The sequence below is a fragment of the Zalophus californianus genome, chromosome 4 (genome assembly GCF_009762305.2).
Source record: "Zalophus californianus isolate mZalCal1 chromosome 4, mZalCal1.pri.v2, whole genome shotgun sequence".
In the NCBI taxonomy this organism is placed as follows: domain Eukaryota; kingdom Metazoa; phylum Chordata; class Mammalia; order Carnivora; family Otariidae; genus Zalophus; species Zalophus californianus.
In genome coordinates, this window is record NC_045598.1 from 93,804,547 (window position 1) to 93,825,248 (window position 20,702).

A 20,702-nucleotide genomic window follows, 5' to 3' on the forward strand; every position below is an offset into this window, starting at 1 on the left:
AAAAAGAATTCGAGGCAAAGTCAGTGGACGAAGGGCACAATGTTCTCTTCTCGCGAGACTTGTGAGCGACCATCTTGCTCCCGCCCCTGACAGAGACTCTTGCCCGGGTCACTGGGACGCAGAACCTGCTGTCCGGACCCTGGTTGACCATGCTGTCCCGGGTGGTTTTTTCTGCGGCCGCCGCAGCGGGTAACCCATCTACACCCTAGTCCGGGCTATCAGAGTGATTGCAAAGGAGTGCGTCTAGGGTTACTGGAGGGGGTGGGAGGAAAGGGGGTGTAGGAAGGTGCAGCAAGATTTGGGCCCGAGTGGGAAAGGAATTGCGCCGCTCACAAGGGGCGCGCGTGGGGGTCTCGGGAGACTGGAAAGAGGGGTGCATGGCCTTAGTGGGCGGGCCCCGCGGGGACCGAGGAAAGGACAGACCAGATTTCACCTTGACCTTGCTCACCTGCGCCTTGTTTATGTGCAGCCCCCTGTCTGAAGAACGCAGCTCTCCTTGGTCCAGGGTAAGTAAGAGGGGTGTAATACTTCCTTCGTCCTTGTTTTATCACCTCATTTCACTTCTCTGTAACCTCCTTTTAGCTTTAGGCCCGAAATTAACTTTCTTTAGGTAATTTTGAAAGGCTTAAAGCTTCATTCAAACACTGGTGCACCTGTAACTGTCTGAAACATTGTCTTACCATCTCATGGCAGAGACTAAGAGGGTAAATGATGTGTTCTAACTAAACTAGGAGCTGGTTTTGGTGTCTTCTAAGCCCCGCCCCTTTTCCTTGTGACCTTCGTCTGGACTTAGCTGCCGGCTGCCACAGCGGGAATCGGAGTTTCTGGATTGCATACCCAAAAGCAAGTTTTATTAAATAAAATAATGAAGCATGTTATTTTTAGTCTGTCTCCCAGATGCCGACTTTTACTGCCAGATCATAAGAGTCAGAGAAATCATTCATTGATTCAGTAAATATTTATCTTGCCACTTACATGACAAAAGATAGAAAAATAAGTAAGGCTAACCTGTTTTCCAGTGGAGCTCAGTCTCTTGAGAGGAGGCAGCTATAGAGTAGTGCTTTAGAGCAGACTCTAAAGCTAGAGTTATACCTGGTTCCTCCACTAGAAGTTGTGTGACCTCAGTTTCCTCCTCTACAAAATGGAGATAATAGTATATTATGGTTAGGAGAACTAAGACTTAATTCCTGTAAAACTCTAAAAACAGCATTCCATATATAATACATAGTATGTGATAAGTGTTGACATCTGTTTTTAATGTTTCATAAATCATGTTAGTTTTCTTTGGAATTTCTCTTTTTGCATCCAGACTTAGCCCTAAATCTTGCCAAAATTTGACAACTCTTTTTGCCTTGAAAAAATGGCTTTTAATCCACCTGTAATTAATTTTTGTGTGCAATAAAGTGAGGCTACAATTGCTTCCAACTTACCAGAGAAAAAAGATTCCATACAGACAGGTAAACAATTTTAATAGAAGTCATAAATAAATAAATAAATAGATATGTAAGATGTAAGGAACATACTTGATTTCTGTTTCACCTTCCATATCTAATATAGGGAGAAGACCAAGGCTCTTCCGCCAAATTATATCTGGACTTATAACCATTCTTCCACTACCACTGCTACTGAAGTGTGAACCACCATCAATTTTCACCTGGTCTATTTCAGTAGTCTCTTAACTAGTCTCCTTGCATCTCTATTCTTGTCCCATTATAGCCCATTCTCCTAGTAGATTTAGGGATTACTTGAGGCCCCCCATCCCCCACCCCAACAAAACCCTCCAGAGCTCCTCATGCCACTGAAATAAAATCCAAAGTTACCATAACCCAGAAGGCCCAACGTGAATTCATCTCCTCCTACCTCTTAATTTATCTCCTTATATTCTTTTTAGCTTACTCTCTAGCCATGCTGGCGTCCTTGCTGTTGCTGTGAAAAGCTTATTATTACCTCAGGATCTTTGTACTTGCTCTCCCTTCTTTTCCCCAGGTCACTGACTCAAATGTCATCTGACCTATCAAAAAAGCTTTTTCTCATTCCATTGCTCCCTGGCTGCTTACCTTACCCCATTTTTCTTCATAGACTTTCAGCAGCCTGGAATTGTGTATGGACATACACAGTCACACTGCTACAACCCCACTGGAATGTGAAGGCTGGGACCTTGTCTGCTTGTTGCTATGCTCCCAGCACCTGACATAAGGGTGAATGAATGTAAGATTGGGGAGGCCTTTAATAAAAAGGATGTGCTCGAGATGTTCTGAAGGCTGTTGGGGTTGGCAGCTATTTAGTGAAAGCCATTCCAGGCAGAAGGAGCAGCGTGAGGCATGTTGTTTGTTTTTTTTGTTTGTTTTAGTTCCATATGGCTAGAGGATAGGAGAACGAAGGAAAGGAGCATAGAAGATCTGAGAGGTTCCGAATCATGTATACTATGTTAAGGAGTTTTGTGTAGGCAGGGGAACCTGTTGAAGAGCTTTAAAGTCAAATTTGCATTTTAAAAACATTGGTACAAGTGTAGAGGGGCTAGGTTTAAAGGGGTGTTTGTTGAGAAGCAGAGAGACCAGGTTTTGGATGAAGTAGTTTAGGCCAGAGATGAAGAGGGCTTCAACTAAGACAGTTAAGGAGAGGATTTGAGTTGGCCTAAAGCAAGTTCTCTCGTTCTGTGATTTAAATTAGTGGTTCTTGGAGCACCTGGGTGGCTCAGTTGGTTGAGCGTCCGACTCTTGATCTCAGCTCAGGTCTTGATCTCAGGGTCTTGAGTTCAAGCCCCATGTTGGACTCCACATTGGCCATGGAACCTACTTTAAAAACAAAGGGGTGCCTGGGGGGCTGAGTCAGTTAAGCATTTGCCTTCGGCTCAGGTCATGATCCCAGGGTCCTGGGAACAAGCCCCGCATCAGGCTCCCTGCCCCTGCTCCCTCTCCCTCTGCCTGCCACTCCCCCTGCTTGTGTTCTCTCTCTCTCTTTCTCTCTCTCTGTCAAATAAATAAAAATCTTTATAAAAATAATGAAAATGAATAAATCAGTGGTTCTGAATAAATGAATAAATAAATCACTATTGCCCTCCAGGGGACATTTGACAATGTCTGAAGACATTTTTGGTTGTCACCACTGGGTGGGGGGGGGGGATGCTGACTGGCATTTAATGTCATAAAGGCCATGGGGATGCTGCTTATCACTACAGTGCACAGAACAGCCTTCCACAGCAACAAAAAAATGTCTATACTGATGAGGTTGAGAAATCCTGATTTAAATGAAAGAATCTTGAGCATGATTCTCAAAAAAAGTTGGTGGGCTAGGTAATACATTGGGAGGCAGAAATAACCTTCAAAAGATAGAAGTGTCAAACTAAAATCAATGAAATAATATAAACTCTTACATTGTAAAGGGATAGAGGTAGAATGGGGATGTGTGGGACAAAACAGACTGAGAATTTGAAGGAGACTGAGCTTGGCAGCTTATATAAAAAGGACTAGAGGATTTTGTTTCATCAGAATTTTAATGAGATACTACACTGTAACTGCTAAAAATGCAGTCTTGGGCTGTTGGAATATGAGAATAGTTTACAAATCCATGGTACAATAATTCAAGCTCAGTAATGGCATCAGTAAGTTCTTATTTGTAGGATGAATGAATCGGTGAAGCTGTATTTAGAGTATTATCTTCGGTCCTGTATACCTCACTATAGTGAACAGAACCAGAGGGCTCCTTGTGGACCGTCAGGATTGTGAGGGAACTGAGGTGTTTAACCCAGATATATGGGCATAATGTATGTTACATAGAAAAATAAAATTAGAACTAATGGATAGATCGGTTTCAAGTATGTACACAGCAGTTCAGTTTAAAGATGAACGTAATTAGAGCTACCCAACACTGAAAAGGCCTGTTTCACACAGTGGTTGGTTAGCACCCCATCACAGAGAATACCCAAAAAGGTCAAAAGTTCTGGCCATCAGGGTGCTCACAACACAGTGGAGATTTAATAGCTGATTGCTTACATAGAACTTTACTGTATGCTTAGCACTGTTCGAAGCAAAAATCCTCACAGCAGCCCTATAAAATCATATTCTTCATTCTCATTTTACCTAGAGGAATTTGCAATTACAAAAGCTTAATCTAGTTGCTCAAAGTCAAGTGGCTGGTCTAGGATTTAAACCCAGATAATCTGGCTTTAAAGTTACGTTCTTATATGTTGTAATTCTAATAGTAAACATACAGAGTGCTAGACAGATGACCTTTAATACCTGCAGAGTAGCCTTTAATTTTGTGTAATTGCCGCCCATAGGGTATTGCAGGCAACAAGGATCTTCCACACAGGGCAGCCAAGTCTTGCCCCTGTACCACCTCTTCCTGAACATGGAGGAAAAGTTCGTTTGGGGCTGATCCCCGAAGAATTCTTCCAGTTCCTTTATCCCAAAACTGGCGTAACAGGTAAGCATTTGCCCGGTGTTTGATAGTATGTTTAGATGGTATAGTTTATGTTTACCTAGGATTTTAGTGGTCTCTTACCTCTTCCACATACACACGAAATGAAGTCAGTAAAGTAAATTGTGGAAGTAATTCAGTGGAACAGTTGTGACTTGTCTTTGAAGTAAACGTGGTTGGGATTTTAACTTTATAGTATTGTCTCCATTTGTTGATACACCACATCCACTGAATGCCAGCTCTGTGCCAGGTACTCTTCTGGGCATACAGTGGCAAGCTGAGGTGGCTGCCATCACGGAACACACGTTCTGTCATAGGATAGACAGTAAAGAAATGAGTAATTGGAGGATACATTGTCAAGTAATGGAAAGAGCTATGGATTAAAATAAAGCTAGGTAAGACAATAGAGGTTATTGTATATATACGTAAAAACAGAAGTTGGGCCATGTTTATCAATTTTTTCTTTTAAGAAGGCATACACTATTCTGAAATATTACATTTTTGTAATGTAGTCTGTTTTCACTTACATTATTTAATCCTCACAGCAGTCCTGTAAGAGATTTTTATTACCAAGCATAACTAGAAAATAGAGAATTTGTGGAGATTTATTCTCTCTTTAGTGACTGGGTTGAACTTAAACCCAGGCTCTCCAATTCAGTATTCTTTGACGGCATCCACGGGCCTTTCTTGCTCCAACTACTGCTGTGACTAGGGAACACTGGAAACCAAGGTTGTTGTGGTTTTTTTTAACCCTCCAGGCGAGTGGCCGAAAATAGCATTTCTATAATGGAAATTGCAAGAAACATTAGGGTCCTCAGATCCCCATGGGAGATAAAAATGTTACCTATGATAGGCTTTTTTGCCAGTTCACAGGTGAAATTTTTAATTTACATTCAAATTTAAAGTTTATATATTGGAGGCAAATTTTAAAAAGAGCTGCTGAAGCTTTAGGAAACTGGATAAAATACATTTGAAACTGTTAACCTTTTTATTCTTGTAATAATGTCATAACATCCTTTGGTTGGTACTTGTGTTGCTCAGAAACACTGTAAAATGCTGCCCTTTAAGGGGGCAGCTTTGTCCTTGCCAATATCTTCTGAGGCACAACAGAAAATCCTAAAGAAATGTACATGATGGTTTTGTGTCCTTTCAGAACTCACAGCCTGGTATTAAAGAAAAAGGTAGCTATATTTGAAGCATTATAACTGTAGTACTATAGGTACTATAGGAATTGGGAATCCTGATAATGAATTCATCCTTTTACATACATACTACTTTCTATTAGGGTTTTTTTTGTTTGCTTGCTTGCTTATTTCCAGTGTCAGGTTCCTGTTCAATAAAAATAGGCAGGAGTGGATAAATTTTATCCTGACCAGTATTCCCATTCAATAAATAATATATTTTGCTGCACAAATTACTTAAGCAGTTGTGCTAGACACTCTACATAATTTCTCAGTTTCATCTACCCTGTGAAGAAAGTACTGTTCCCATTTTACAGATGAGGAAACTAAACTCAGATAATTTATATTGCTCAGTTTCTTCTGTGTTGCAGAGTCAGATTTCCCGGAGTCCAGATCCTTGTTTTATTTTTCAACGCTACCATACTGCTCCTCGGTGGGATTATTTATAAATCCAGCTACTTTAAATCAGTACATAACACCTTCAACTAATCAAATGTAGAACTTTCTTTCTTTCCTTTCATATGCAGTATATCCATCATAAAATAACTTTTCCTTCTTTTAGGACCGTATGTGCTTGGAACTGGACTTATCCTTTATTTTCTGTCCAAAGAAATATATGTGATTACTGCAGAGACCTTCTCTGCCATATCAACAATAGGGTTGCTTATCTATGTAGTTAAAAAATATGGTGCCTCTATTGGAGAATTTGCTGATAAACTCAATGAGGTAAGAACTGTAAACCTGATTTCTCATTTTAGACTGTATTAAAAGCATGAGTACCATCAAGTGAAGTTTCCGATGTTAATGTTAGGGGACAAGCATATAGAAATGAATCTAATTACAATGATTAAAATTATAAGTGTTAATGTTGGTCACTAATTTGAGATAAATTTTTTTAAATCTACAAAACTTTGTCCAGTTTTTCCATAGTTATGTTCATTCGATAAGATATTGCGTAGCTACTATGAGCAATTATTTTTAAGGATTTGTGCATTTCTTCCTGTATATATATATATACGTTTCTTGAGGGGTGTTTTCACAAATGAGGACTGTAACTTTGAAGAAGCATAGAATGAAGCTGTTTTTGTTATCCTTTATGCTTTTGCTGATCTTTGTTGTAAAATCATAATTGCAGCAAAAAATTGCCCAACTAGAAGAGGTGAAGCAGGCTTCCATCAAACAAATCCAGGATGCAATTGATATGGAGAAGTCACAGCAGGCCCTGGTTCACAAGCGCCATTACCTTTTTGATGTCCAGAGGGTAGGTTTCAGAACCTTCTAAGGAAAATAAAGTTACTCATTTGTGTGCGTTTAAAACAAAAATTAGAATTTTATGACGAATGGTTGAATATGTTGAGCATATTTTATTTAGAAAAGAGATTCGGGTGGGGCTTGGCAATTACAGCTATTTATATATTTAATATCTATCAAGTGGATAAATAGTTACTCTAAAATGGATCCACACAGAAAGAAAGTAGTCATAAAATTATAGCTGACTAAAAAATGGTACTCACTATCTAAGGCCATAGGTGAAATACATGCTGTGTGGTTCATGTATGCTTGCTGTGAGGAAATCTTAACTTGACATACTTGCTATGAGGAAATCTGAGACCTTATATTGCAATTCACAAAGCAAATTCAGATAGCTGTAAAGCTTTTTACCATGGTCAAGGCATCATTAGATTCTAAAATACTTCATTTCTGAAACATTTTTAGGAATATGCTCAAGGATTTTTTGTTTTAACAACCACGTTGTTTACTTTGAGCCCCTGCTTTATGCCTGGTGTTTACAGTGAGATGCCCTTATATTGAAATTTTATGTTACAGAAGCACGTATGAAATGAAAAATGACATGCTAAGGTAAAATATCTGAAATGGTAAAGATCTAGGCCAGTATTTTTTAGTGTGGTCTTAGTACCACATGTATCAGTCCTCTTTGGTGCAGGTTTATGGACCCAGTCCAAGACTTGTGCGATCAAAACCTCTGTTAGGAGCTGTCTAAGAATCTATATTTTTAAAAACTGAACCCTAAAGATTCTTAAGCACATAAATGTTTGAAAACCTCAGGAAACTTTAAAACCTCTTTCCATACATATTTAGATTTCAACCAGAGAATGCTTCCTATCTCATACATGATATGTACACACAAAATCTGACTTTTGAAGATGTAGCTCTTTAATAAGAAACAGATGGTAGTCTTTATGTTTTTACTTATTTATGAAATAGTTAATGACTACTGATTGAGCTCTTCCCGTGTGGAGACTCTGGTCAAGGCAAGTGTTTGGGAATAAAAGAAAGTCTGTCTTCTAGCCACGGGTTGAGAGGACAGAAAAATTATTGAGCAGATAGGAATGTCAGTGGTAATAAGTGCTATGTAGAACAACAAACTAGGAAAGGAAAAGAGATTTTAGAAGAAGGGAGTTAACTTTTATTGGGCAGTCTAGAAAGGCCTCTAATGTGTTACTTGAACAGACACCTGAAGTGTTGGTGCAAGCTATGTGGACTTGTGGGGAAATAGTATTTTAGCAGAGGGAAGAAAAATCTCAAGGGCCCTAAACCTGGAAGCTTACTTGGTATAGTCAAGGAATAGTAAGGAGACCAGTTGAAGCAGAATGGGTGAGGAGAAAAATCCAAGTAGAGAGTGGTCAGGGGCTAGACTGGGTCAAGTCTTAGAGGCTTCTCTGTGGACTCTGATCCATTCTCTGAATAAGAAAATCATTGAAGCTTTAAGCAGAGGAGTAATACGATCTCACTTGCCTTTTGAAGGGTCACTCTGGTTGCAAATAGCCTTTGGTCTTTTAGCATTGGTTTGAAATGCCTACAAGTTAGCCAAGTAGAGTTGTTAGGTTTAGACTATTGGATATATGAGTCTAGAATTTATGGAATTCTGGAGAATTCCAGAATTCGAGGCTGGAGATTTGGGAGTCATAAGCTGACAGGTGGTACTTAAAGTTATAAGACTAGAGCATGGTGGAGAAAAACCGGTGAAAACACGGACAGTTCCAACGTGTAGTCATCCTAGTTATGGTCAAGAAATAAAGGGCCTAAGAATTTGCCATGGATTTAGCAACATGGAAATTATTGGTAACCTTGGTAAGGGCTATTTTAGGGAAGTAATGGGAGTTGGTTGAAGAAAAGGTGGAAGGGAAGAAATTGGAGTCAGAGTATAGACAACTGTCAAAATTGTCAAGGCATTTTACTCTAATGGTGGGCAAAGTAATTCATTGCTAGGATGGGAGGATATAGGAATCAAGATTTTTTTAAAGGATGGAAAGTAAAGTTAACACGTTAGCATCTGATAAAAGGAGAGAGAGAGAAGAAAATTGATGCAAAAAAAAGGGAGAGAGAGGTGCTGGAGTGATGCCCTTCAGTAGGCCAGAGGGCTTGGAATATAACGTGCAGGTGGAGGGGCTGGTGTCAGCAGCTCAGCCAGAGTTACAGAAGGGAAGGCAAAGTACACGAGTATGGATTCAGATAGACTGGTTTATGTGGTGGTAGAAGTTTGTGGAAGTTCTCTTACTGCTCCCCTTTTCTCAGTGAACTAGGATGAAGGTCATTGCTGAGAGTGAAAGTAGTCAAGGAGATACTAAAGGCTTAGGAGAAAGAGGACCAGGAGGGTGAATGGACTAAAGAAATGTACTTAGAGGTATTAAAGGTCTACTTGAAATTAATACCTCTATTTAACAGGCAGACCTATAAAGATTCTCATTACAGACTAGAAGATAACATTCCTGTCACTCTTATTAATTCGATATTATTCTGGAGATAGTAGCTGGATTCGAAAAGAGAAACAAATAAGAGGTACATAATTTAGGAAAGAAAAGGCAGTTATAGGTTACCTGATTATATAACTAGAAAACCTAAGAGTATCAACATAATTATTAAAATAATTTAATTTCATTCAGGTGTCTGGGTATACCGTTAATATCTATAAGTGAAATCAGTACCCTTCCATATACAAATAAGTCAGTTAGAAAATAAACTAGAAGAAGATGAATTGTCTAGGAAAAGATGCCTCGAGTGAATTTCACTAGAAATGTGCAAAGTTTTTATTTCAAAAAACATAACAATGCTTGTGAGGTGTAAGGTGCTAAGAACCTTGTTCTTAGATTGGAAGACTCAGTGTTACAAAGACATCAGTTCTCCCTACTTTGATCTCTACATTTAACACATTCCTAGAAGGATAATACTTACAGCTTGGAGGGAGGGCATGTTGGGACTTGGACAAATTGATTATTAGTTAAAAAAAAAAAGGAGGGAGGAAGGAAGGAAGAATAACCAGGAATATTTTGAAAAAGAGAAGTAATGAGGAACGGTCCTACCAAATATGAAAACCCATTATAAGACATAAGGAGTTGTAAACAGTATGGTGCAGTGCATGAACAGAAAGTCAGGGTGGCCCAGCGGGGAAGATCTAGAGATCCAGCTAAACGCTAAGGCAGTGCAGACATGGCAGTTCCGTTGTAAAAGGGAGAGTGGGCACCTGTGTAGACAGAGGGTTGGTTTCTTACCTTTGACTTTCTACTAAAATAAATTTCAAACAAATTAAAGATCTTCGTAAGAAAAGAAGCCATAAAGTAGAAAAAGAGAACACAAAAAAATACCTTTGGAGTTGACAAGGCCTTTCCAATAAAGATAACAAAATCTAGAAACTTAACGTATGGTGACAGATGTTAACTAGACTTTGGTGGTGGTTTCACAGTGTATATGAAATATCGAATCTATGTTAAGCACCTGAAATTATACTTCAATTTATAAGAATTTTAAATTAACACCTCAATTTTTTAAAAATTCCATGGATCAAGAAGATGTGGTGCATGCGCGCGCACACACACACACGAGAGTGTTACTGAGCCATCAGAAAGAATGAAACCTTGCCATTTGCCATAACATGGATGGGGCTAGAGAGTATTATGCTAAGTGAAATAAGTCAGAGAAAGATTTCACTCGTGGAATTTAAGAAACAAAACAAATGAACATGGAGGACAAAAAAGAGAGGCAAACCAGGAAACAGACTCTTAGCTGTAGGTGACAGACTGACGGTTAGCAGAGGGGAGGTGGGTGGGGGATGGGTGGAATAGGTGATGGGGATTAAGGAGGGCACTCGCCGTGATGAGCACTGGGTGTTGTATGGAGGTGTTGAATCGCTATATTCCACACCTGAAGCTAATATTACACTGTATGTTAACTAACTGGAATTTAAATAAAAACTTAGAAGTGAAAAAAATAAAAATTAAAAAAATCCAGAAACTATAAGAGGAAAAGTTGTTAAATTGATCTCATGAAAGTTTTACGTGTAAAAATGAGCATAAAGTTAAACGACAAACTGGGAAGAAGATGTGCGTTCCGTGTAACACAAGGGTGGTTAGTTACCTTAGGAGAGACCAACATCCCAGTAGTAAAACTAGGCATAGGACACAGACCATTCGTAAATAAACAAATGTAAATGGTTTCTAAATATGTAAATGTTCATACATAAATGTTTAATAATGACATTAAAATTCCTATTTTTTTCTGCTTATGAGAATAGAGTAAAAGGTTTTGTAAATATCATCGGTCAGGGTTTGAAGTGATAGGCATTTGTGTTGCTGGTAGGAGAATGAAATGGTACAACTTTATGTGGAATGTGACAGTATTAATCACAGTTTAAAAGCATGGGCTTTATAGCTTGGCTCCTTGTATTTGGATCTTGGCTTCACAATTTATTAACTCTGTACCCTTGGACAAGTTCCTTCTGCTTCAGTTTCTTTGCTATAAAATAGATATAATAATAGTAACTATCCCATGGTATGCTTGTAAGACTTAACTGAATTGACACACAGTTTTTAGAATATAGTAGGTACTCAACATGTTGTTATTACAGCAAGTATTTTTTTTTTGTCAACTTTATTTTTTATTTACTTATTTAAAGATTTTATTAGAGAGCAAGTGAGGAAGTGAGCACGAGCAGGGGGAGAGGCAGAGGGAAAAGTAGACTTCCCGCTGAGCAGGGAACCAGATGTGGGGCCCCATCCCAGGACCCTGGGATCATAACCTGAGCTGAAGGCAGATGCCTGATGACTGAGCCACCCAGGTGCCCCATTTACAGCAAATATTTACACATAAGTGCAAAGACATATACAACAGATGCAGCATTATTTCTGGTAGAATTGGAAGCGATCTGATGTATTAATAGCGCTTAGTTAAATAAACTCTGGATTATGGGACCCCAGTATAGTAGAATTCAATTTTACTTAAAATTGTGGGTCTAGATGTCATAATTAGTAAAAGTGATCTGTGTGCGTGTGTATGTGTGCATGCCTGCCTATACCTTTATTTTGTTTATTGAATATTTCTGGGAGGGAATACAAGAAATTCAGGAAGATGGTGGCTTGTGGGCGGACTGGAGGAAACTCACTGTATGTACTTTCAGGTATATTTTTACCATATGCTATTGGAATTTATTTACCACATTCATCTCTTACCTATTCATATTAAATAATTTTGCATAAAATACAAGAAAGTGGTGTTAGGGTATTGTAACCAACAGAATCCTCAGAGTGGAAGTGATCCTTCAGTGACGCCAAGTTTTTCATCAATTCTTAATCTTGCTTCAGAATAACATTGCTATGGCACTGGAACTTACTTACCGGGAACGGCTGCACAGAGTATACAAGGAAGTGAAGAATCGCCTGGACTATCACATCTCTGTGCAGAACATGATGCGCCGAAAGGAACAAGAGCACATGATAAACTGGGTGGAGAAGCATGTGGTGCAGAGCATCTCTGCACAGCAGGTGTGTGGTGTTCTGAAGCTTCTGGAGTTGTATGGGCCTCTGCTGGTGCTGTTAGGATAGGAATAGCTGGAAAGGAGTCTTTAGCCTAGAGACGCTGGGGTCGCCCTGGTTCATTGTTCTGGGTAGTGGTAACCTGGAAGACGCTGCACAGCTAACTTGATGGCTTTCCTCCCCCTCAGAATTTGGTCACCAAAGGGTCTCTTGCTGTGAGACAGCGGCAGATAGTTGAGAACACTGATTGTGGCACACTTGTATTCACAAGTTCCATCATGTGGGAAACGCTAACCAACATAGTTCATTTCTCTGTACGACAGACTGGATAAAGCTTTTTCTGAGTCCCTTCCATTCCCTAATTCCATGATCTCTATTCCATTTCCTTGTCCCGGCCACTTACATGATTTGTCTTGAACAGAAAAGAAATGTGTTTTATTATTGACCTAAATTTGTTTTCTTTTTTAAAGTTTATATTTTTTTAATTATGACTTGACTTCTTCCCCAAATATTTAGGATATGTAGGCATTTCTGATCATTTTCTGTATTACCATCAAGGACTAGAAGAACAGGGTCTACCAACACTTAGTGAATTTTCTTTTTTTCAGTAAATTGTCTTTTACATAATTTAGAAATGGAGAAAACACTAAAAAAAAATTATTCTTAACATTCCTATGTTATTAATGTTTGTTAGGTTGCTCTTTTTCAAGCAGCTGTTAGCTATACAAGCTAACATCAGTGGCACATGGTTATGGGAGTGTCTGGCTTCAAATTCTATATAGATTTCACTCATAAAAGCTGTGAGCCGTGAGATTTTAACTAATTCCCTGGGTTTGCTTAGAATAAATTCCATCTCCCCAATGGTACACAAAAAATTCCTAGTAGTCTGTCATGTCATCTGAGATTCTATAAGAACTTCAAGATCTTGTAGGAGCTCTCCTTTAAAATTACAGTACTTATACCTGCTTCTGTGATTTGGAGAGGTCTAACCAGATTTCTCTTTCCTTATCACAGGAAAAGGAGACAATTGCCAAGTGCATTGCAGATCTAAAGCTGCTTGCAAAGAAGGCTCAAGCACAGCCAGTTCTGTAAATGCGTCTATCCTGGTGGAGACAGCTAGAAACATTTGACTAAAGAAACTAGTCCATGGAACAAAATCTTTCTGTATTGATGTCTACTGAAGTTAAACTTAACCTTTCCTAAAAATGAAAAGTTTGTTTCATATAGAGAATTAAAACAATCTATTGGCCAATGAGATGTTTTTCATCCTTCTTGCTCTGTATTTTGAGTTCCATGATCACTTTTGAATGAGCAGTGCTGTTAATAAAATTCGTTGGCTGACTAACGATTACCAAGTTACAGTATAAATTTGTAATTCTACCATCTTGCACTTTATTTTTTTTTATTTCATTGATTCTATTCAATATCGTTCTATATGTCCTTCCAGAAAGGGGTTGTTTTTCTGTTCGTAGAATTGCACTAGTCTTTTCTTTGATCTCCTGTTGAGTTCCTAGGTGTTCAGAATGGTTTGATAACTATCTAGCTGAATTCCTGGGACTAGACAAAATAGAAGTCTCCTACTCCTCCACCATCTTGCTCCTCCCACCCATCTTGCACTTTATAAGTGATAAGTTGAAGCTAGGATTTTCAGGTTGCATAATATTCTGAAATATTTTAACATTTATCATATGGGTAAAAATTAAACATGTCATTGAGCTGATAATTTAGTGGTAAGCTATTTCTGGCTAACTGACAAGTTATAGGAAATTTAAAGCTTTTTTATTCTTAAAATAACTAAAGGAAATGTATATCAAATCACATTATTGGCTTTATTGTTTTAGTCGTATGTCTGTAGAAAATATGGACCCAGTGTGTCATAAAATTACCCTAAAGAGGCCAGCAGGTAAGTCAGAAAATTCTGCCTTTCCATAGGTTTATCTGCATTTAATTCTCCCATACTTATAAAAGGATGTACTTGTACACAAAGGACAACTTACATAATAGGAAATATTTGAAAATATGTACCATTTGGTTAATTGCTGTTTTCACTGACTTACTAGCATTTTAATTTGTGTAACAGCCAATGTCAGGTCAGTATTTATTGGTGGCTAATGTATTCCTGCTATAGAAATCAGATTGACATCTTTATTGTTACTTAAAGAGGTTTTGCTAGGTCAGCAGAGGTGTTCCAAATTATTTAACAAAGGATTTATAAATACCTAGTTTGTGCTAAGCACCATCCTGTACTGGTGACACATATAAAATTCCCTCTCAGAAAGTTAAAAATCTAGAAAGGCAGTAAGAATATATGAACAATAGAGACTTTAGCACGGGTGCTTTGAGAGTATGACAACAAGTACCATTTCCAGTAGTCGCACTACCCCTTTCTTGTATAGAACTATCAGTCAGCATTCAGTCAGAGAAGCAGAACTAGTAGGGTATAGGTTTATATGGGATTTGACTTGACACTGTCGTGGGAGCTAGTTAAGCATGGCTTTCCGAGGCCGTTACCTTTGTTTCTGATGTAGGAGCTTGAAGTCCAAGAGCAGACAGTAAAGAAGGGAAGATGGCTGTAAAGTGGGAGACACAGGAACAAGTAGAAATCGCAAGCACAGATTGAAACCCTTGTCGTTTTTATTACCTGGGACTTTGATGGTATGACTCGAAAAGCCTGGGTCCTTTTTCACCCATACCTTGTCCAAAGGTTAGAAAAGCTTGAAGGGTGATCCAGGGAAAGGTTGGGAAGTTGCAGGCCCACCTTCAACTGGTGAGCTGCAGATGAGCAACAACATGTATGAGCTACTAAATAGTTATTGCTTCACATCTGCCCTCTAAAATTGCTCAAGAATTGAATGCTCACTCTTAACCAAAACATTCAGGGAAGAGAATTCTGGGAAGTAGTTCAGCCTAACCCACTTGACACATTATGAACCACCACAATAACTAGCCTATTAATAAATGTTAACCTGAATAAATAATAAAGCAAAAATCTAATCCCAAGAAGTCAATGAATATCCAGTAAAACGGAGAGAGCAGAAAGGTGAGAGGTCACAAAAGAAAGGCTGAGCTGGCATTTGAAAGAGGAAGTTAGCCAAAAGAATGAGGGGTTGGGTCCAGAAAGAAGGAGCAGTATTTGTGATTGTAGAGAAGCTAATGTAGGAGAGTAACATTTTTAAAATTCAAGAAGTTAACTCGAGTGAAATATAAGGAGTTATATTAGGGTCCTTAAATACTGTGTTTAGCGGTTGGATTTCGTTCTGAGGACAGGGGAGCCAGTGAAAGGTTTTAAGCAGAGGAATGACAACTAGATTTTTGTTCCAGAAAAGGCACTATCAACAGTAGAGGACAGTTCAGAGAGAGGCAAAGCTAGCTCAGCTGCAGGGTCATTCTGCCAAAAGACATTGAAGACCTTAACCAAAGGCCTTGTCACTGAGGTTGGACAGGAGGGAATTGAGAAACACTGAAGGCAACATTAGTGGGACTTGAGTGTGCAGAATATGGAAGAAGGGAGTAATCAATGTGAGTCACGGCTTTCTTGCTTGAAAGGGAAGAGAATGGGAGGTACTATTATTCACTGTGATTTCAAGAAAGAGTAAGTCTTAGAGCCATGAAAGAACATCAGTGTTTCAGAAATGATAGAGAATTCCGCAAAAGAAGGAATAGCCAGTTACTGGAGGAAAACTGGGAGAGAGCAGTGTCAAAAATCAAGACTTTGGAGAGTTCCATGTCAGAAGAGCCACTTTTTCAGGGAGATTAAGAGGACTCAAAGTGCCCATTAGAGTTAATAGCTTGGAAGTCTCTGGCCCTTCTTAGAGTAGTTTTGTTTGAATAGCAGGGACAAAAGATAGATCACAGTTGGTCGTAAAGGTTTGAAAGGCAGTGGGGAAATAGACCTACATAAAATAATTTCCAGAACACTACTTATCCTCACTTGTATTGTCTACACACCTATTGGATACCTTAAAGACATCTCAAATGTAAGTTAAAAATAGATCTCTCAGTCTCCACCCCCAGCCTGCTCTTCACTAAGTCTTCTCCATCTCAGATAATGGTACCACCATGCACCCAAGTTGGTCAGCCCAAAAAACTAGGAGTCAGCCTTAGTCCCTTTCACTTTTTTTTTTTTTTTAAGATTTTATTTATGAGAGAGAGCAAGCACAAGGGGGGTGGGGAGGCAGACTAAGCTGATTCCCCCCTGAGCAGAGAGCCTGATGATATGGGGCTCCTAGACCCCAGGACCCTGGGACCATGACCTGAGCTGAAGGCAGACACTTGATGGAGTCACCCAGGCACCCCACCCTTTCACTTTTCTATCTAATCCATCAGCAAGTCTTGTTTACCTCTACTTTCAAAACTGATTATAAATCTGTCCCCTGCTACCACTGCCTAATCCAAGCTGCCATGTTTCACTTGGGCTACTACAATTCTCTGTTGTCACACTTGCACCCCTTATATTTATTATAAAATATAAGTCAAATCCTATCACTCCCCTGCATAAAACTTTGTAATGCCCCATTTAGAATAGACTCTAATTCTTACCATTATTTACAAGGTACTATATGATCTGGTCCCCAGCAATCTCTCTGACCTCATCTACCACTCTCCCTGTTCATTCTGCTTTGGCCACCTATTCTTTGCTGTTCCTCACACGTCTAAACTTTTCCAGTTTGCAGACTTTGCACAAACTCAGAGCTTCCCGGATAGGTTGCCACAGTTGGAAAATATGCCAGGAGATACTACTCCTTAATATGTGGGGCAGCCAGGCTGATCCTCGGGCCAATGATTTCAAGCTGAGAACAGCTTCATCTGGGGCTCCTCACCAGGCCACTTGGTCCGAGCAGATTCTGAGAACAGGCCCCCACAGTCCCCAGAACCAGAGAACCGGATGAGTGACATCCTGCACTCAGCAACACTGAAACATTGCCAAGAGAGAGTGCTCTGCCACCCGGACATAAGCAATAGTGGCCAGTTGTAGAGCACATGCTGCTTCTGTTGGGCAAGGGGTCATGGATGTGCTGGAGGAATTTGTTTACCTGTGTCCAAGGAGTATGGTGTCAACCCAAAGTGAAGCCTGCCAGCAGCCAGAAGAGGTGATAAGCCGAGCAGGGGTCCTAGAGGCAAAACTCCAGACCCCAACTCCAAATCTCTACCTTCAAATTATCAGAAATGTATTTCTATGTGGTAGATGTGGTTTGGGACCTACCAACAGGCTGTGTGGTGACTGGCTGTGCAGTCTGCAGATTAGAGTATCATGATTATTTTTTAAGTACATGATATGAAAACATCTAATTGAATTTGAAGTATTTTTGTATTTGCAAAAGAAATAGATTACAATGTCAATGAAAAAAAGGAAATGTTAGGTCTTTGTTATAAGTTTTACAGTGAGCATAAAAAAATTTATTAATGATAATTAATAATCTGAAGACCATTCCAGTCAAGTCAATCACCCTAATTCAGTGGCTATTCTTAACATCCTTCATGGTGAGATAACCAGAAATGTTTCCTGATGTGATTAAAAATAAAGTAGACAATATCACCTATGATGTAATCTAGCCAAAAATAATTAACTTGAATCTATCAAGGCTTAAGATGGAAATTCCAGTTTCCAGGAACTGCAGGAGATAGAGGAACAAGATAAATGACACTAAAGGAAGTAATTAAGGATTGTGTTTCTCCATGTATTAGGTGTTAAGTGTTTTCCATTAAAATTTTTGATGTTCTCTGTTAAGGTCTGGTACCTCTTTTATATAACATTTATTCTAAAACTCTCTATTCTTTATTAGTATAAAATGTACCTTAAATTTTGTTTGTTGTTAAGAAATAAAATTAAGATGTAGATTCCTGGAACTTTGTTATTGGGGCGAAAACGCAATTGAAATGCAAAATCTTGTAACATTTGCTTCCAGTAATGGTAGACTAGGTAATTCAGACCAACTGTCCAACTGAAGAAATTGTTAACATTTGGATGAGATATAAAACATATCTTAAGAATACTAAAGCACAAAGAGGTAATGAGAAATTATCAGGCCAAGAACTGAGAGACAGTGGAAATTCAGAGAGGTGAGTTTAGGACTTGGGCCCACTTATGCTGTGGGAGCATTTGCCAGTCTGAAAGAGATAGCTAAGAGACTAAGCTATTCTTTTGGTGACCTCACAGGACTAGAGGAGTGAAAGATGGAGTTCAGGACCCATTGAGGACGGAGACCCAAGTAAACATCACCACTGCCTACCACCAACACACACACAGTCAGCTTTTGGTGAAGACCAAAAAACCCAGCCCTTCCACGGCCAGCACCCTGCTGTGAGCGGACGACTCCATGAACACTCAGCCCTGAACTTGGATTAAGGTGATCCCAGATAGCTGGTGCCCCCAGGTTCCTGGCAAAAGCAATACAAGAAACCTGGTTTAGAGGAACAAAACACGATCCTAGTCTTTTCTTCTACAAACGATTTTCAAACCCAATTTTACAGTAAAAGATAATCAGATGATTAGGAGATAAGGATCTGTAAGCAAGAACTAAATAAGCCATAAACTAATTATGCTTACTGTATTAATGCAGATGAAAGTCAAGTTTGAAAATGTTGACAAAAATAACATTTAAAAGAAACAAAATTTGAAAAATACAAATTCTAGAACTGAAAAAAATACATAGAAATATTAGCTCAGTTGGCCACTGTCAATAGCAGATTAGACAAAGGTGAATGGAGCAATTATGAACTGGAAATAATTTAGAATATCTAGAAGGAAGAAGAGAGAGACAAAGATGAAAAATACCAAAGGGAGAGTTGGAGACAGAGAAGATAAAATAAGGTCTAATACGTAGTTGGAATTCCCAAAGAAAATGAGGCAGAGGCGATATTTAAAGAGCTCATGGCCAGAAGATCATGACACGAAATGGTCGATATGTGGGGGGAAATTACCTAACTAGAATTCTATAGCAGTAAAAGTATCTTTTAAGAATGAAAGAGAAAGATTTTGAGAGAACTAAAAATGAGTTAGCAACCAGTGGCACTTTGTTGAAAGACTAAAAGGTATTAAGGAAAATGGGGCTCCTCGGTGGTTCAGTTGGTTAAGCGTCTGCCTTCGGCTCCGGTCATGATCCCCGGGTCCTGGGATCGAGCCCCGTGTTGAGCTTCCTGCTCTGCAGAGTCTGCTTCTCTCTCTCTCTCTCTGTCCCTCTGCCCCTCACCGCTGCTTGTTCTCTCTCTCTCTTTCTCAAATAAAATCTTTTTTAAAAAAAGGAAAATGATCCCACAGAAAATGCCAGAAACAGGGAAAAAGGAAGAAAAACATAGCTGTTAAATATGTGAGTAAATCTAAGTGAACTTTGTAAGTGTAAATATCAACTCTTGGGATTTTAAAATATTTTTATGTAGAAGTAGACAAATTCATAATTACATCAGTGACTAAAAAATTAATAAGCAGGTTATAGAATTTGAACAAAACAACAAACTACTTAAAAGAGATATATAGAACACTACTCCCAATAATCACAGGCTACACATTCTTCTCAAGTACCAATGAAATAGCATACAAGGGGCCCCTGGGTGGCTCAGAGTCAGTTAAGCCTCTGACTCTTCGTTCTGGCTCAGGTCATGATTTCAGGGTTGTGAGATCGAGCCCCGTGTAGGGCTCTGTGCTGAGTGCAGAATCGACTTGAGATTCTCTTTCCCTCTCTGTCTGCCACTCCTCATGCTCTCTCTCTCACTCAAATAAATAAATCTTAAAAAAAAAGAAATAGTATACAAAAATTGACCATATAATATTGCATAATGCATGCCTCAACTGATTTTAAAGATTGAAATCATGCATAATATTTTTGCTGATCACAGAGCAATTGTGCTTAAAAGTTGTTAACAAAATGATAAGGAAATCCACATGTATTTGGAAATTAAGACATGCATTTCTAAATAATCCATGCATCAAGGAAGAAATTAGAAAGGAAATTAGAAAGTATTGTGAAATGAATGATTAAAAAAAAAAAAGATACAGAACCACAAGGAGAACAAAATCTGGCCCAAAACTTCCTGAAGTCGGATTTGTGGTTAGAGATTCCTCAAAGAAAAGTTGTTTTGTTTTTCTCTTTGTCCTCTGCCCAGAGCCAAGATTAGAATAAGCCAGTGTGACAGGCAGAATTCTGCACTGCCCCACAGTGCTGCCCTCATGTCACCCTCAGTAAAATCCCCTCCCCTGAGCACAGATGGAATCTGTGACTTGCATCTAATGAATACAATATATAGCAAAGGCGATATGTTACCACTCCCTCCATTGGGTTACTTTATGTGGCAAAGGTGATGTGAAGTCACTCCCACTGCTGCATTACACTGTATAAGA

General features: G+C 39.0%; 1 protein-coding gene across 1 annotated transcript; it reads left to right on the top strand.

Annotated features, from left to right (window-relative positions):
• The first annotated feature begins 20 nt into the window (after nt 1-20).
• On the top strand, nt 21-13,718 carry ATP5PB (ATP synthase peripheral stalk-membrane subunit b). The gene is made up of 7 exons (XM_035727037.1): nt 21-189; nt 470-506; nt 4,280-4,425; nt 6,163-6,326; nt 6,736-6,861; nt 12,197-12,376; nt 13,382-13,718. Exons 1-7 carry the CDS (start codon nt 150-152, stop codon nt 13,457-13,459), a joined length of 771 nt encoding a protein of 256 aa, XP_035582930.1. The 5' UTR covers nt 21-149; the 3' UTR covers nt 13,460-13,718.
• The last annotated feature ends 6,984 nt before the right edge of the window (nt 13,719-20,702 follow it).

Coding starts and splice junctions, on each gene's coding strand:
- ATP5PB (XM_035727037.1), top strand. CDS start 150: ATGCTGTCCCGGGTGGTTTTTTCTGCGGCCGCCGCAGCGG. Junction 190..469: donor TTCTGCGGCCGCCGCAGCGG/GTAACCCATCTA, acceptor GTTTATGTGCAG/CCCCCTGTCTGAAGAACGCA. Junction 6,327..6,735: donor TTGCTGATAAACTCAATGAG/GTAAGAACTGTA, acceptor TCATAATTGCAG/CAAAAAATTGCCCAACTAGA.